The sequence below is a fragment of the Rissa tridactyla genome, chromosome Z (genome assembly GCF_028500815.1).
Source record: "Rissa tridactyla isolate bRisTri1 chromosome Z, bRisTri1.patW.cur.20221130, whole genome shotgun sequence".
Lineage (NCBI taxonomy): Eukaryota > Metazoa > Chordata > Aves > Charadriiformes > Laridae > Rissa > Rissa tridactyla.
The window spans coordinates 35,649,064-35,665,403 of NC_071497.1; the positions used below are offsets into that span (position 1 = coordinate 35,649,064).

The following is a 16,340-nucleotide window of genomic DNA, read 5'->3' on the forward strand; positions in this document are numbered from 1 at the left end:
CACATCTTTATCCCATTAAATTAACTTCAGAAGCATTTCAAAGGTTTGAGCCAGAGGCCTACAGAACTATGCCAATACATGCATTGACAAATTATTAAATAAAAATCTTCTTAAAAATCTAAAGTCTGGACTTTTTGTTTTTTCACTGCCAACAGAATCCCCACTTCTTCAACATCCTTCTGCTTGTACTCTAAAACTCTTACCTGATCATGAATGTCAACCATCACTGCGTTCTGCTGTGGTGGATGAGCAGCTGGGTGCAACATACGAGGAGATACATTCGGTGGGTGAAAGGCTCGGGGCTCTTCTATTGCTTGCTGCTGTCCATAGGAGAGATGGTGATAGTTTTCATCCTGGCTAATGGAATTATGCCTAGACAAACGATCTCTCCTTGCTCTCTGACGTCGAACAGGAGGACTGGAAATATATTAAAAAAATTAGAGATTACATAAATGACACAAATCCTTCTTAATAACTAAAACCACATGAGAATCAAGAAAATTTTTACATTGGAAAACTTTACTAGAACAGCTTTATTAGATTGGAATAAAACTTCCTACTGACAAAACTGCTAGAAGCCTTAGAGTTGACACTTTTTTCAGTACAAAAGTGCTTAACAGAGCATAGCTTAATGCTGTCAAGGAAACTAGAAGAACAATTATGTAAATATTAACCTGTAAAAAAAAATGGCACTTGGATTGCAAGACAAGTGCTCAAATGTCAAGATAGCAAACTTCAAGAGATTTCTGTGCGTTTATTCTAGGTAAAAATCCTCCATTGCATGATTGCAGATTTCCCCAGGGTCCTTGCTCCAACCAGGCCACACAATGTTGCTCACTTAGTGACGGCAGACAAAGCAGTAGATTCCTCTGAAGAAACAAATGAATTTCTCAGCTCTCACATGTTCACTACATAACCAAGTAGCTCATAGAATTCTCTCCAGAAGATCACAGGAAATTGTGATTGTGGCAATCTTCCTTTTTCAGAGTGGAGAACTGTTGTGTAGATTGATTTTGACCAGAGCATCCACTTTTTTTGAGCAACTGATCTACTGGCATAGGATTTGATTTTGTATTCTTATATAATTGTGTGCATGTTCTGAGCAGAGCTGCTACTACCTTGAGCCAAGACTTCTGTAAATCAGATCAGCAGTTCAGGCTCAACACTCAAGAAAATAACGCACACATAAGTAATAAACTCACTATTAGAGGTTTTGATTAAGTCACTTCTCACTTATTTGGAAGGAGAAAGAACTGAAAACACAAAACCATCCTCCAGTACTTTCCATACATGTCTTTCAATTTCCACAACACATAAATTACAGGTCCCAGAGGCAACAGCAAATTCAAGCTACATGGGACAAAATGGGTTTCCCCACTTACAGAACAGGCTGAAGGAACCAAACTGCAGAGAAGAGACAAGAAGGGTCAGTGACCATTAGAACACGTTCTCTCCAACAGTGTGTGAAAACAACTTAAGATTCTTCACTCTATTCCCATTGCTATTACCTAATAAATATCAAACAAATCTGAAACCTGTTGGCAAATCTAGACATTCCTCAAGTTGAGTCCAACTTTTGTGCTGCGTGAAAACTGACATACTCTGGGGAAGCAGGAGCATATTACCAGCTATTCAGATTCTACTGTGAGTATATGACACAACATCTCAAGCCACTGCTTTTCTGCCCTACTTCTCAGGAATGTTATGCCATTATTGCCTTTCTTAGAACTGAAACAAATGCTAATTCACAACAGGTCAGACAGAAGGCATAATGCCAGATTGTAACACAGCATTCTTAATAACAAAAAAACCAAACCCAACCAAACAAAAAAATACATAGTCTTCTTTATCTTTACAAATTACTATGTCAGAACATACAAGCCGTGTTTTCTTCTAAGCACTGTGAACCTAAATTTGCAGTCATACTAATGTATTTGTCTTAATTCCAGTCTCCTTTCCCAAAGTTTTTGTTACATTCTGCATCTACTTATTACTAGTATGATACACCTGTCACATTCTCATTAGATAAAACTTGTATATATGATTTCTAACCACAGAGATATTAACGCAAAAGACACTCTATTTTTTGAGTACTAAGATTGCTTTTAAGTTGCTATTTCCTGCTATGTAACAGAAATGCTCTAAATGCTTTAACATAAAATGTCTATGCAAGGAATTTCATTTGGAAAAGCAGCAGGAACAAAAGAAAGTTACAAAAGACTGCTCCAACGCTTTGGAAGAAGAACAGAAATTCTCTGCCTGCCACCAGCACTTAAACAAGGTAGCTTCTCATAAAACTGCTCTTATCCCTGTCTTTGTTAGAAGGTCTGTCTTTACTTTTCTATGAACTAAGAACTATGAGAAAACAGAGCCAGTAAAACTTCTGGAGTGTTTTTTAAAATGCATGGAGTATCATTCTCTTGAAAAAGCAAAACTGGATTTTTTCCTATGCAGAGTTATAAAGAAACTATACTTTTCATACATCAAAATTCAGAGCACCCGGATACACCGCTCTACATGCTTCCTGAATTACTGGAAGTGTCTTCAGAAGAATTGTCAAGATATGGGTCTAAACTATTATTTAACATCAGTAACAAACTTGTGCTCAAAGTCTTTTAAAAAAATATCCACCAACTCCTCTGGTTCTACATGCACAGTATTAACATGGTAAATACACAGTTAAAACAAAGAGACAACAAAGTGGTGAAAAAATGGCAGGAATTCCTACCCTCAGGTAGGAAGAGCCATTGAAAGGTATCTATAACTGCAGAGTTAGTATTTGAAGATCAAAGTACCTTCTAACAAGGGTGATTTCTTTGCAGTAACACATTCTAAAATCCTGTTATGGTTCAGAATTACATTCCAGACAAGGAGGAAAGGAAGCACAGATTGAAAGGTGAGGCACAGCAATGGTACAGTTCTCCTCACTTCACAATGACTGGTAAAGACAAATTGCAATGGCTTTGTGTTTCATATAGGCATGCATTATGCTTTTACATTCACAATTTATCTGTACTCAAAGTAGCTGGACAAAAATAACATCTTTCTGCAAATTCATACCAGAAGGCTACCTTTCTAAAAGTAGTATTTATTTGCTTACAATGAATCTGAAAAAAATACAACGAACTAGGGCACTGTTGTCCTAGGCCCTGTACAAAATCCCTGATAAAAAGAGATAAGGTCTAAATAGTAACTTAGATAATGGAAAAAATGGCCAACAAAACACCAGCACAGCCTGTGCTCACCAACAGGAGTGAACTGGTAGTACAAAACAGTTAATGCTATTGATGTTGGGTAAGAATGATGTCTACACTACCCAGACTTCAGAGGTTTTGTTTGCACTTGCCCTAATCTGTTCCCTTGAGCTGAATGACCATTTGGACCTGGAATGCACGTTTCATCTTACCTTCATCTGAAAACTTCATTAACTCTGAGACCCCTCTGAGATGCGAAGAAATAAAACAATGCAGGGAAAACAGGAAATTTGCTTCAAAAGCACATGCATAACCTCATCTAAAGCATTAATAACAGATGCACTCACAATGATCTTAAGGAATCAAGCTTTCATACATGACAGTGGTTATTAGTTCTGATGTAGCTCCAAAGCATTCTAAGACTCAAAAAGACTCCTGCAAAATAAAACATGTATGTGTTGTTCTCCCTAATGATCCTGTCCTAGGAGAGGAGACTGGGTGTAGTACTATTCTGGAACGGACCTAGAGGCAGCTCAAATGCAACAGCGCACCCAAGCTAACAAATGCCCTGACAAGAGCATGGAAACAAAGCGCTGACACATTTAAATGTCTCTGATTAGAGCAAAAGCAGGTATTATTACCCAAGAGCAGGTGAGCTGGCCCTAGAAAGAGTAATGCTTTGTGTCCACAATGCTGCAACCAACCTAACAACTCTTGTCAGACTGTGAAGATGGATCTGCACCGAGGTGTCTCTCCATTTGCAGCACAGTTTACTTGCAAGCCGCAAGCTGCTACCTTGGTAACACCTGACTGCATTTAAGTGTCAGACACTTGTCCCATGCATGTTCGTCTCCTACACTTTCCACTCTTCTCCTTCATCCCACAGTATATCCAAACTGTCTAGATTCAGCTTGTTAAGCACGCTACTTACTCTGGAGAAGATGTTAATGAAGACTGCAAAGAAATCTGTGTAGGCTGGCTGGACACCAAACAAAAATGGCCAAATGCAGGACATTCTAGGCATCTCAGTTCAAACCATTTTAAGGTAAAAACCATTTTGTGGACTAAATGCCCCTGTAGAGCATCCCTGTACCAAACTGTACAAAAGGCCTACTCTTCTGTCATCTCAATAATCCTGCAAGTTCACAATTCAAGCTCTTTCTTAAGTTTGACAAGCTGTTTTGACAGCTGTGTATTTTTAATGCCAGCTTTCAGATTCACAGACTTGAAGTAAAGATACAAACTAGCACGTTTTAAAGTCTCTTGCCTCACAACTACCTGACTGATACTGGCTGAAAAATTAGATTTGTGGGATTAGAAGAAAACCAGTTATATATTTCTTAAATCTAATATTTTACATTCATGAAAAAACACAGACACTTCAATTTTAGTACAAATCAAGTACAACACTAATTTCTCAGAAGCAAACCGACAGACATTGTGTTTTAACTTGCATTAGATGACTGGAGGGAGATGTGAGGCAATGAAAGCTTCTGTTTTGGATAATTAGTTTAACTAGAATAGTAAAGTAGTCTGTGGTTTTATGCTTTCCTATACTATCACCCACCTAGGCACCAGTTCAACCTGGCCATTCAAATCTCCAGCCTGGCCATACAAATCTCTACTCTTCCATGACCATTTTAACTTCTTCCAAAATCTCTGCTTTGAGAGGTTAATGAGCCACAAGCTAAAACCAACATGAAAATCTAACTCCTATTACCTGTGAATCACTCACCTCAGCAACCATTTGAAACTATGTTAACTTCTTCACTGTCCCCAGTCGGTACCCCTAATCTTTAGATTGTTTTTATGTACGAAAATAATTGTGACTGCAGTGAAAATTATAGTACTAAATCAATAACTCTTAATGTCTTTAAAAGTACCCCGAAGAGAAAGATTTTTCCTCACATTCTTCTAAATGCTTACTGCTCCAGTGGAGAATGAAAAAGAATCAGCCCCATAATTTAAAATGTTAATGAACTCTCCTTTCCCCAAGTTGACTATTCACACAAATGATGGGATGATGCATCAACCTGAATTACTTCCAGTAACTTTTCAGTTACAACTGTAATAACTTAAAGCTAAAAGAAAACATTAACACATTTACCATGTATGATCTAGTCAGTGCTGCCTGAAATACATCTCCCTTGAGCTGAAATCATGAAGAGTAAGACATTATTTCCCAGTCTACACAGCTTGCTTACCTCCTCCTGTTTCGTGCAGGTGTGTTGCATCGTTCCCCTGAGAAGTGGTGTTGGTTGGTCCGAGCCAAAGAAGGCTGCCTGTTTGATGTCATCTCCCATGGTCGCATTGGTGGTGATGGGGCTGGTGATGCTGCTGTATAGTCAAAGACTGAATGGGAAAGGCGTTGCCGCTTGGGACTAGGACTGTCTTCACTCTATGCCAGTGCAAAACACAAGACAAAACCAAAACTGACCTCCAGATGAGTGAATTACAATCCATACTTCAGTACTGCAGGTAGCATTAGGGGTGACTTATTGAAGACTGCACTAAAACACCATGAAATTAAACATCTGCAAGCTGTTGCCTCTTTATTATCTTTATAACACAATTTGTGATGGCTCCCTATTAAGATTACTAAATTTTAGCAACATTAAAGGATAAAAATTCTAACACCCATGTAAAATCAAAGTATACCAGAAAAGAGAACAACATGAAGGAAATACTTCCCTCCTGTGCTGGCATTTATAGGCTACAGAAGCATAAAAAGATGTATAAGCACAGTCTTCACAACAATGGAATCCAGTACATGTCAGTTAGCAGATGTCATACGTAGCTTGTGCTCTGTATTGCGACCCTTTCCTCTCAAGTCTGTACTTACATAGCTAATCAGACATTTGCTCTGTACTGCAGCCTATTTTAATTCTGCTAGCTCAGCACAGAGGTGCTTCTACTTATTAGTATAATGATGGTCATTGAAAAGTACTTACACATAAACTGTAAAAAAAAACCTAACCACCCATCTCTGGTTAAGTCTGTGTGCTTCACTAAAATTCTGCAGGGACTAAATAGTGTCTGAAATTTTCAGTGCTAGTAATATGAAGGCCATTTACCCCCAAATAATGTTCTCCCAGTTGGTTCCAAACACAACTGACTACCCCTCCTTTTCACTGTGTGTCCATGCTACTGAACCATTAAATAGAGATATTATTCTCCTCAAAAGTTCCCATGGATGTCTCTGAATCCAGCAGCAAATGCAATAAATGTCCCTCCCCTTCATCCCACCGTTCTGTCAAAATTGTAACACATCCTGCTGTTAACAAGCATAACAACTTTAAATGTAGAAAAATACAGCTGAACACACAAAACCTAAAAGCAATGTATGAACTACTACACTGGATCAATCCTTCAGTCCAAACATCACACAGACTTCTCTGACAGAACACTCGTGGTGCAAGCCAAATCCTCGTGTTTTGCTGCTCTCCAGCTTGTCCACTTGCTCCACCACTTCGTTTTCAGTCCACCACAGCGTTATTTCAATTAAGTGAAATGACCCCAAATTCACATTTAATTGCAGATGGCTGATGCAGAGAAAACTGAACTTGTCTTCAAGAGCTTTTGCTTGCTTGCCCTTGCTTCAAGGGCAATTCCTAAACTGCCCCTCTCAGAGCCTGGTAACCCACAGATTTGTTAGAGATCTTATTTCAGATTTACTTGTAGGCTAGACTATGGACCTCTTCTGGTTCTTCACTTTATAGGGGCCTTTTCATTTTCTGAACACTATCAGTTGCTTCTTGCTAGCTTACCACTGACATATAGCTTGTCCTCCAGTGTTTTTTCCAGCACAAGCACACTGTTTTTTAACACCTAAAATTTTGTCCAGGTGTCTAAGAGAAAAAAAAGGTATTTTTCCTCTCTTTTGACTTATGGCCTTTTTAACTAAATTTCACCCCTTTTCAGTGAAATACTTTGACACAAATTGCAGTTTTACCCTACTATACCTTATCTCATGCAGTCACCAACATCTCAAAACCACCAACAACAAAAAGCACCAAAAATCCACCAAACACACAAATATAAAACAAATGGGGGTGTCTATTTTTAATTCTACATCTGATAATTTCCTGTCGTGGTTTTGGCCAGATTGGCCAATCAGAATGACAGATGGCCCTCCCCCCCCTCTCTCCTCAGCGAGGAAAGGAAGATATAAGGAGATTTAGGAGTTTAGAAAAAGAACTAAACTACTTTAATGAAAATAATAACAAATAAGAAAATAGTAAATAATAATAGAATAATAAAAATTAAAGAAAAAAGTATACAATATATACAAAAAACTATCCAGCTCCCAGGATGATGACTGCATCGCCAGCAGACACAGGGAAAGTCCCAGACTGGAGTCAGTGATGGACAGGAGCTGAATTCTGGAACTAGAGTCAGGAATGCTAAGATTGGGATCAAAGGCAGATGAACAGACAGGGTCCTCCTCAGACGTCGGCCCTTGAAGAAAGAGCAAGCCACAGCCACCTTGCCCCTTTGATCCCTCAGCTTTTATACTGAGCGTGACGCATTGGGATGGAATACCCTGCTGGTCAGTTTTGGGTCACCTGTCCCGTCTGCTCCTCCCTGCAGGTGGGACCCCCCTACGCTTCTCCCCTTCCCACCCTCTAACAGGGCAAACAGCGAAGTTAGCTGACCTTGGTTGTTATAGCAATAAGTCTAAGCAAGAGCCTCTGTGCATACCGTTCCTTGGTATAATCAGGTCTTATCACTCTGAGAGGGAACAGTTTCTGAACAATATGCTGTTAATTTCAGACTTCAGTCAGTTAGAAGAGGCCCAGCTAAAAAGTAAAATTACAAATCAGAAAATTGGTTCTGTTTTACCTCAAACCAGGACATTTCCTTAGGGAAACAAGCTGATGATGCATGTATCTGCTTGTTGCTCAATCTCTTTTGAACTCCTTAACCAACTCCACTTGGATTTTATAGAGAAAAATAGATCAAAAGACAGGTATGCACCTGAGGGTTCATGACAGTAGATGTCCAAGTAAAGGATGACTCTTACAGAAGGCTGCCTGTCCTCAGGAGCTCAACAGTAAAAAACTGGAAAATATACCTGAGAAATGCCTTGAGTGCAAGTTGCATATTGCTAATATTTAAAGCATTCTCTGGGACTACTGCTTTTTACAACCATTATGCTGTGTATTTTTCTCCTGCCAAGCAGGCAGCAAGAACAGAATGTCTGGCAGCTATCAAGAACATTGTATCTAGCTTTTAAATAATACGGTAAAAGCACTACCTTATTATTATTAATAAGGTAAAAGCACTACTCATTCTCATTTCTGTACTCTATAAGCTCTCAGTGTTATGGTAATAAGGTGATTAAAGAATACGCCCATTTGTAAAATATCCTTTAAAGAAAACATACTAAAAAAAAATTGTTTGTTATACTTCTATATGTTTCTTGTAATAATTTTTTGTGTTTTATCTAAATGCTGTTCCACTTCATTTGGGAAAAACCAGATATTTTCACCAAGACAACATCCTTTGAGGTTTTTCTTCTCCATTCTCCTTTTCCAGACAAATTATAAAGGTTGCACACACACATAGATGATCAACCACTACAGAAGGGAATTATTACCAAAAGAGTTGCTGCCAATATCTGAAAATCACTCTCCTCTCCAACCCTCTGCATATTCCCACTTAATGGTCCTGGGAAGTACAAGAAACTATTCCACACCCTCAGTCTCAAATTTGGGGAATAAACTACATCCAACCCGCAGCCCATGAAGACCTGTATTATAAAAGTAAACTAATACTTTAAGAGTATTTTCAAGCGTAGCATTTTCATTAGAAGGTTTTACACAATAAGCACAATCTGATGGGTATACCCTATATAACCCTACCAGGCTGACTGGAAATCTGCAGCTGCATGTTTCCTCTTCATGAATGCATACTGAGAAGGCAATGATTCTTCCCATGATACGAACTGGTAAATGTGAAAGTTTATAAGCATTTTCAAATTTAACTATAGGCATCTAATGGGCTAGTAAACTGAGCATTTTGCATACCCTACCTGCAAAGGATCTATATGCTCCAACAACAGTGATCTGATTCAAATCCCAACATTTCCAATACTCTGATCATACCTACAGTACTAGTAAGTTCTTGGGCTGAACAGTCAGTTGTGTCCAGGACTAAGCTCATTTCAGTACATTATACACCTCAGGTCTAGTATGTTCTGGAAGAGCTGCGCCCCATGATCCTAGAACCATGAAAAAGAAAGTCACCTATGTGACTGGATAGAGTCATCGAGGCCCAGATGGTCTTCTAAGCATTACTGTCTTCTTCCATCTCACCTCCAGCAAGCAGCACAGGCAGAAGTTTAACTCAGGTGTAGCATTACAAGGTAGACAAGCCAGTTCAGCGCAGAGCTGTATTTAACTAACCTGTTGCTCTTCTGAGAGCAGTGTAGTTGAGATTCTTTGTCACTAGGTGTCTCTGCGCCACAGCATTTCCCGAGTAATGTTTTTTTTTGCAATGTCTAACCATTCACCTACTCTGTCATTACCTTTAACAATGAAGAAATATGAAAGATGACATCTCTTCACCTGTCTGTCCCTTGCAAAACTTTATAAGCCCATCAGCTAGCTCCAGTGAAAATCGGCCAGTGTCTAAAAAAAATAATAAATCTATTCTGGTATTTTCTTTTACATGATAACCTGATACCTGATACCACGTTCATGTCTAATAAAGGTGTGTTATCGTTGAGAAAACCCATAACAATTTATTGTCATTTAGATGATCATTCTATCACCTGATGACCCCTACCCAGCCGGAAAGGGGGATCAGGGAAAGCAAGGGAACATGAGGGTTGAAATATAAATAGACTTAATAGGATAAGAGTAAATAATTAAGAAAGATACTAATGAAAACAGTATTAATCCCGATACTAATATAAGATATACAAGAATTATACTCAGCCAATTCTGTTAGCAGGAAGCTGTGCGCTCCCAGCAGTGGAGAGCAAATGTCGGACACTGCGAGTGCTGCGGCTTCAGAAGGAAGGGAAGGGCTCAAGGCTCCGGCATCTGGGGCAAGAAGTTCCTCCGGACTGCCACCATCAAGGGAGAGAGAAACTACACAGCAAACTTTCTAATTTATATCGAATGTGACATCCATGGTATGAAATAATCCTGTTGGCTAGGCTGGGTCAAATGCCCACGCCTTGCTCCTCCTCATCCCTGCACCTGGCAAGGTTGGAAAACACCGAGACCTTGAATCCCACATAGCCTAGCCAGCAATAAAGTAAATAATTTCACGAATTCAGACACTACAGTCTTCTAAAAAGTGCAGTTTTCCCCAGCATTAGAAGAGAAATTAGTCCTGGGTTGCTCAACCCAGAACAAGGGGGAAGAGAGAAGTGGTTATTCCCACTGAAGAAAAGGTACACAGAACTCAACCTTTACGTACTGTAATAGAGACATGCTTACTGACCAATGACAAAAGTGAACATACAATTATAAACTAATGCAGGACGGGTATTAGAGACAGAGCTCTGGTCTTTACTGTAGTCTGTGTATCAGAGAAGTGGGGGCACAAATCAAGCTGCAAAGAATACTGGAGTCTTGCTTCCAACATGTTTTATTTCCACTGCAAGATCAGCAGTGTATTTCCACAGAATTATTGCACATTAATCGTCTTGTTAAAGTCCTCTGCATGAAATTTAGCTCACAGACGATGAGGATTTTCTGTATTTGTCTAGGATTTCCAAGAATCTTTTAAGCTACCAAAAACCAAAACACGCTGATTGTTTTTAACTCTTTTTAAAAAGCAATGATAAAATGTAGAGATAAAGTAAACACAATGAATGTCCTGTATCTGCATTTCAGTAAACATGTAATACTCTGTTCTCAAAGTCTTCCTAAAATATCACTCAGAAGCAGTTCACACAGAAGGTTTTTGTAGACTGTTAGCTCAGTAATATCCTGTAACCAATGCAATAAAGTGTAACAGTAATTACCTGCTCATATATTTTCACAGCCACAATCACCACAGTAATTGACTACCTCAAACTTTCAGCTTTCACTACCTCAAGCCTTGAAACACGGCACAGGCTATGTAGGTACACACACAGTGACATAACGGACTGTTTTTATCAATTACCTATATTACCCCTGAGAAGAGTAAGCATACAATGATGCCCGTAGATGTTTCTCCATTAGAAAGCTGTGAATAATAAAGGTGGAATTTTTTTGAGGAAGCAAGCTTTGTAATAAAACCATTTATTTAGAAGATGCAAAGGAACAGATGTATAAAACCAATCTGAGATAGAAATGCACCACCTGATAAAAAAAGGATCTTTGAAAAAATCAATGCTAGCACAGTGGTATTACACCTTCGCAGTATTAAACAAGAACTGTAGTTTTCAAAGCTTTGCTTTAGAAATCTACAAAGTCTTCCTACATTTTGAACTGAAGCCCACAAGAGAAGCAGAAAACTGTATCAAAACATTCTCTACTTTTCAATTTTTACATTGATAATAAAATAACTAATACTTATTATTACGAACAAGGAAATAGCGTTTTATCTATTGGCTTCTGTGTGTGTGACTGGGGTACTTACTAGAAGACTGTTCTTACTTACCTACCTTATGTGTGAAAAAGTCAGGTTTAATCTGATAGCAAATGAAGGACAACATAGGCCACAAAGCTGAAGCATTAATTACACCATCTTTCCCTATGTGCTGCCATGAACCAAAGGCAAAGTAGATTCCTTTACAGAGAGAAATTATCTTAGATCTGTTTTCCTCACACCTTGCCAGCGGTCTGCCAACTATTTAAAAAAGCCAGCTATCTAGATCTACAAGCAAATTTTGGTTAAAAAACTTTTACAGAAACACTGCCTATCATGTTGTTTCCAGAGGTAAGCCACCAGTCTGATTAATAACAAAATTATCAGTCCCCTCAAATGCACTTTCAAAGAGCATTTTGTTTCTTCTGCCCACTCCAAAACTGGTATTTCCTTCCTATGTTTGGTCCACATATGTATTAACTGTGTAAGAAATAAGGAAGTACAATGAAGAAAAGTACTTGTAGTTAAAAATTAGTAACAAGCCTAGTTATTTATATTACTTGCTGTTCCAGTGTATTGACAAGTCATCACTATGCTAAAACATCTCATGATTTTTCACCATGGTGACAGAGCTCTTGATCCCCTGCATACTGGAAACTATGAGCATAAACATCAGATGCCAAAGCAATAAAAGAATAAAATCTCCTCTCTCAACAGCAAGGAAAAGAAGCTTAAGGGATGTTACGTGAGGAGCAGTCACCTCTTCCGGGTCCAGGAATTCCTCCTGCCCAATCAAGTGTGCCCAGGGAGCGGGGTGGTGATGGTCTGTCTGTTCTAGGCTGAGGGTCACATCTGCTGTCTTCCCATTTGCAAATACATCAGCAGTAACCAGTTTTCAGGTTCAACCAGTAGTAAAACTGAGCATGTATCCCAGATGCATAGCACACACAGGGCATTGACACAGCTGGTCACATACACTGCCATAGACAAGGCATGGACTTCAACAGCACCCACATACAAGACACACAGAAACACAAGGACAGGCAGCCAAGTCCCCTCCTCCTCGTGGTCTGTCACAGAGAGGAGTTCACTAGTGTAGCACATACATGACACCCTCCAGGTTCATAAGCACACGCATGTTTGTGGATATCCCAAGTACCCCTTTGCCCACTGAGCACCTCTGCCCCAATCCTGGGCCCCCTTACCCACTCCATGAGTCCCTGACTCGCTGGCTGGTCCAGTTTGGTGCTCACTGCAGATACACAGGACTCACTCACTCATCCCACAGGCACCCCATGCTTACAGGTTCCCCAAAATACTAGCATGGGGACTCAGTCTGCTGACCCCCGAGTCTGGTCCCAAGGGGGACCAAACTTGAAGAAGGGCCCCACTACTTGCCAAGCAGGTTTGGGGAAGATACAGACACTTGTTCCCCACCAGCAGCCAGCAACAGGCACACGGGCTGTGACCTGCTGTCCCACTCCTGAGACCCACAATCACCCTGGTACCTGGCTTTGGGGACAGACACCCTTCTTTCTCCAGGTGCTGGCAGCAGAGACACTCACTTGCCCCAGCAGCTGGTACTTAGATCCCTCTTCCTCCAGTAACTGACATATGCCAAGGCTGCCCACTTCCCTGGTCTGACTCCAGTAGCCGGCACCCAGTCAACTCACACCCATTACCTCCTAGTAGCTGTCACTATGGATATAGAATCTGCAGGAAATCAACAAGATAATCCAGGGAACTACAGCCCTGCCACCTCCTGACATCAAGACTCTCACTTACTTCCATTGCTGGTGCCAACATCTCCAGAGAGACTCCAGTTGCTGGCCTAGTCTCCACTGAAGCTGGTCTCTCTCACTCCCTGCAGCACTCACACACATGGGATACAGAATGAGATTATGCATCGAGGTAGTTAATAAAAGATCTCATAAAATAGGACAGACTGCAGTGCTAAGTCACAGGGCTTGGCAAGGCAAGTGTAAAAACTGGCCACAGTTTACACATGATTCTTCCCTTTTCTGTCTGGTGCCATTTTGCCCCTCCCCAACTCCCTTCCCCTACACATCACCTCCTCAGCTGGCATAGTCCCACTGACCCTCTCCAACATCCTGGACCCTCAGGTTTGCATCCCTTATCAGTCACGAAGTCCTTGTTTGTGTGCAGCTTCCTGATAGCTCATCAGCTAGTGTGACTGACCAGGTTTGTTTCTTGCCTTTGTCTCCATTAAGTTTGTCTGACAGGTTTGTGTCTCTGTGTATTTTGCTTATGGCTTCCCCCTTTTCCTTATGATCCTATTTGACAATGTCTTCGATCAAATAATCTCACTGAAATAAACACTCTCATGTTCCACATAACCTCATCAATTAGTGAGTGACCGAGTTTGGTCCTTGTTACTGCCTCCCTTACTTTTTTGCAGTCAGGTTTGTCTCAGAATGTTCCTATTTATTCCCCCTTTTCTTACTATCCCCTCTTGGCACTGAAAAGGTCCCTGACCAGACACTTATACAAGCTTATGCCTTCTCCTTCCACGTACCCTTACAGGAATCACACAACTCTTCCACTGATGATACACAGAAAAATTATAAGGATACTGACAGATACTGTAGTCCATGAAGAATGAGATGAAGACTACCTCTAAAACCAGCAAAAAGTAAGGAAAATGCCGAAAAAACAACAGCCCCTTACCCCTTCTCCTAAACAAGCATATTAACAAAAATGAAAAGGGCGGTATAGGGCGCAAGAAGACTTTGTCATGATAAACCAGGCTAGTTTGCCTCCTCCATCCAAGTATGTAGAGTCCCAAGCACATCTTATTTTGATGTTTCAGTAACCCAGGATAGTTCGCTTCATCCCCCATCTGCACTTTTGCACCAGCGCTAACAATGACAACCAGCTGCAAATCTCAGAATTCGGAACAGTATTCGCATTACATCAGTGAGTTCACTAATGAGCAAAACAGGACATTGCATATGTATGATATGTTAATCAACACGATTTTTATTATACAACCTTGCGGTGCTTTCCCTTGAGCTTCATTCCCGAGCAGGGCTCCACTGTGTTGGGACCCTACTTGATTAGCACTGGTGTCCCAGGCTCCCACTGTGACCACGCTAGTCTTTAATGAAAGCCAAAGCTTTCACTTGTCAAGCATTGTGCCTCGTCCCTGAGGGATCCACACATAAATTTTGCATAACAGTAGGAAAAAAGAAACAGAAGGAAAAAAAGTTTGATAATATCAACTTGTAAGCTGACAGATTAAGAGCTCTTGGGAGTTTATACATAATGCTTGACATTTCCTTAAAATATACTCTTAAAATTCTAACTCCAAATAAATCTAGAAAGGAACTACTAAAATAAGCAAATATGTGCAATAAATTAAGAGCCCTGTGCCACACATGGCAAAAAAGTTACAGATTTTATGGAAAGATGGACCATTTCCAAGCCTAACTGATGTACTTTTTCCAAGACAAAACAAACAAAGATTATCCAGTTGGACACAGGGCTGCATCAAAGGACTTGTCTATGTATAAAGATTTGCCAGGAGAATCATACTGCAAAGACAGACAGCTTTTACTGGCAAAAGCTCTTCAGAGGAACTTTAGCTGACAGAATAAACATCAGCAATACAAATCTTTTGCCAGTATAATTGGGTTTGCCCAAAAAAATTTGCTGGCTTGGTCCCATTGGTTAACGCAGTTATCTTTTTCATCCTACCGTGTGTCAGTTCAGCTAGAGCACAAAACACTGCTTGCTCAACTTCTGCAGTGTTAAGCAGGGTTTAGAACCTCTGCTTCAACCCACCACCAGTCACATCACCATTTTACCTGTTCTCAAGAATTAGAGAACATCTGCAACAGACACTGTGAGTTCTCCAGTAAGAATGTGGCTCTTAGGGACACGGTTTAGTGGTGGACTCAGCAGTGTTAAGTTAATGGTTGGACTTGATGATCTTAAAGGTCTTTTCCAACCTAAATGATTTTATGATTGTTTTTAAAACTCATAGTATTTAGACTATGTTTTAAACCTACATGGGCCATTTCATTTTTACTAACAGCTTGTGTAAGTTAATAGAGTTGTTTTAAAAAGCTTTGGGGAAAAAAAGTTGTTCTTCTCTATTAGTTGGGATTTGAACACACGTTTTGACCTCAGTAGCTTGTGGAACTTCACTTTTTGCATGCATGAAACTCACCACAGGCCCTGTGAACATATTAACTGCTGCAACAGCAGCTGGCTCCTGTGCCCCTACAAAATACACATATTGGGAGGCTATCATCATTTAGTAACCAAGGATGAGGAAAAGGCTGAGGTACTTAATGCAGTCTTTGCCTGAGTCTTCACCAGTAGGACCAGTTGTTCCCTGAGTACCCAGACCCCTGAGCTAGAAGACAGGGATGGGGAGCAGAATGAAGCCCCCGTAATCCAAAGGGAAACGGTGAGGGACCTGCTTGAGCACCTGGAGGTGCACAAATCTATGGGGCCGGATGGGATCCACCCAAGGGTATTGAAAGAGCTGGCGGAAGTGCTCGCCAGGCCACTTTGCATCATTTATGAGTAGTCCTGGACAACCGGGGAGGTCCCAGCTGACTGGAGGTTAGCAAATGTGACACCCAT

General features: G+C 40.4%; 1 protein-coding gene across 4 annotated transcripts in view; it reads right to left on the reverse strand.

Moving 5' to 3' along the window:
- RNF38 (ring finger protein 38) overlaps positions 1-16,340 on the reverse strand; it is a 116,586-nt gene that overhangs the window by 26,111 nt on the left and 74,135 nt on the right. For all 4 annotated transcript variants that reach the window (XM_054184809.1, XM_054184812.1, XM_054184810.1 and 1 more), the window contains 2 exons: positions 5,399-5,592; positions 204-417 (listed from right to left, as the gene is read on the reverse strand). In XM_054184809.1, the coding sequence (XP_054040784.1) occupies positions 204-417; positions 5,399-5,592 (408 nt within the window). The remainder of the gene's footprint in view (positions 1-203; positions 418-5,398; positions 5,593-16,340) is intronic.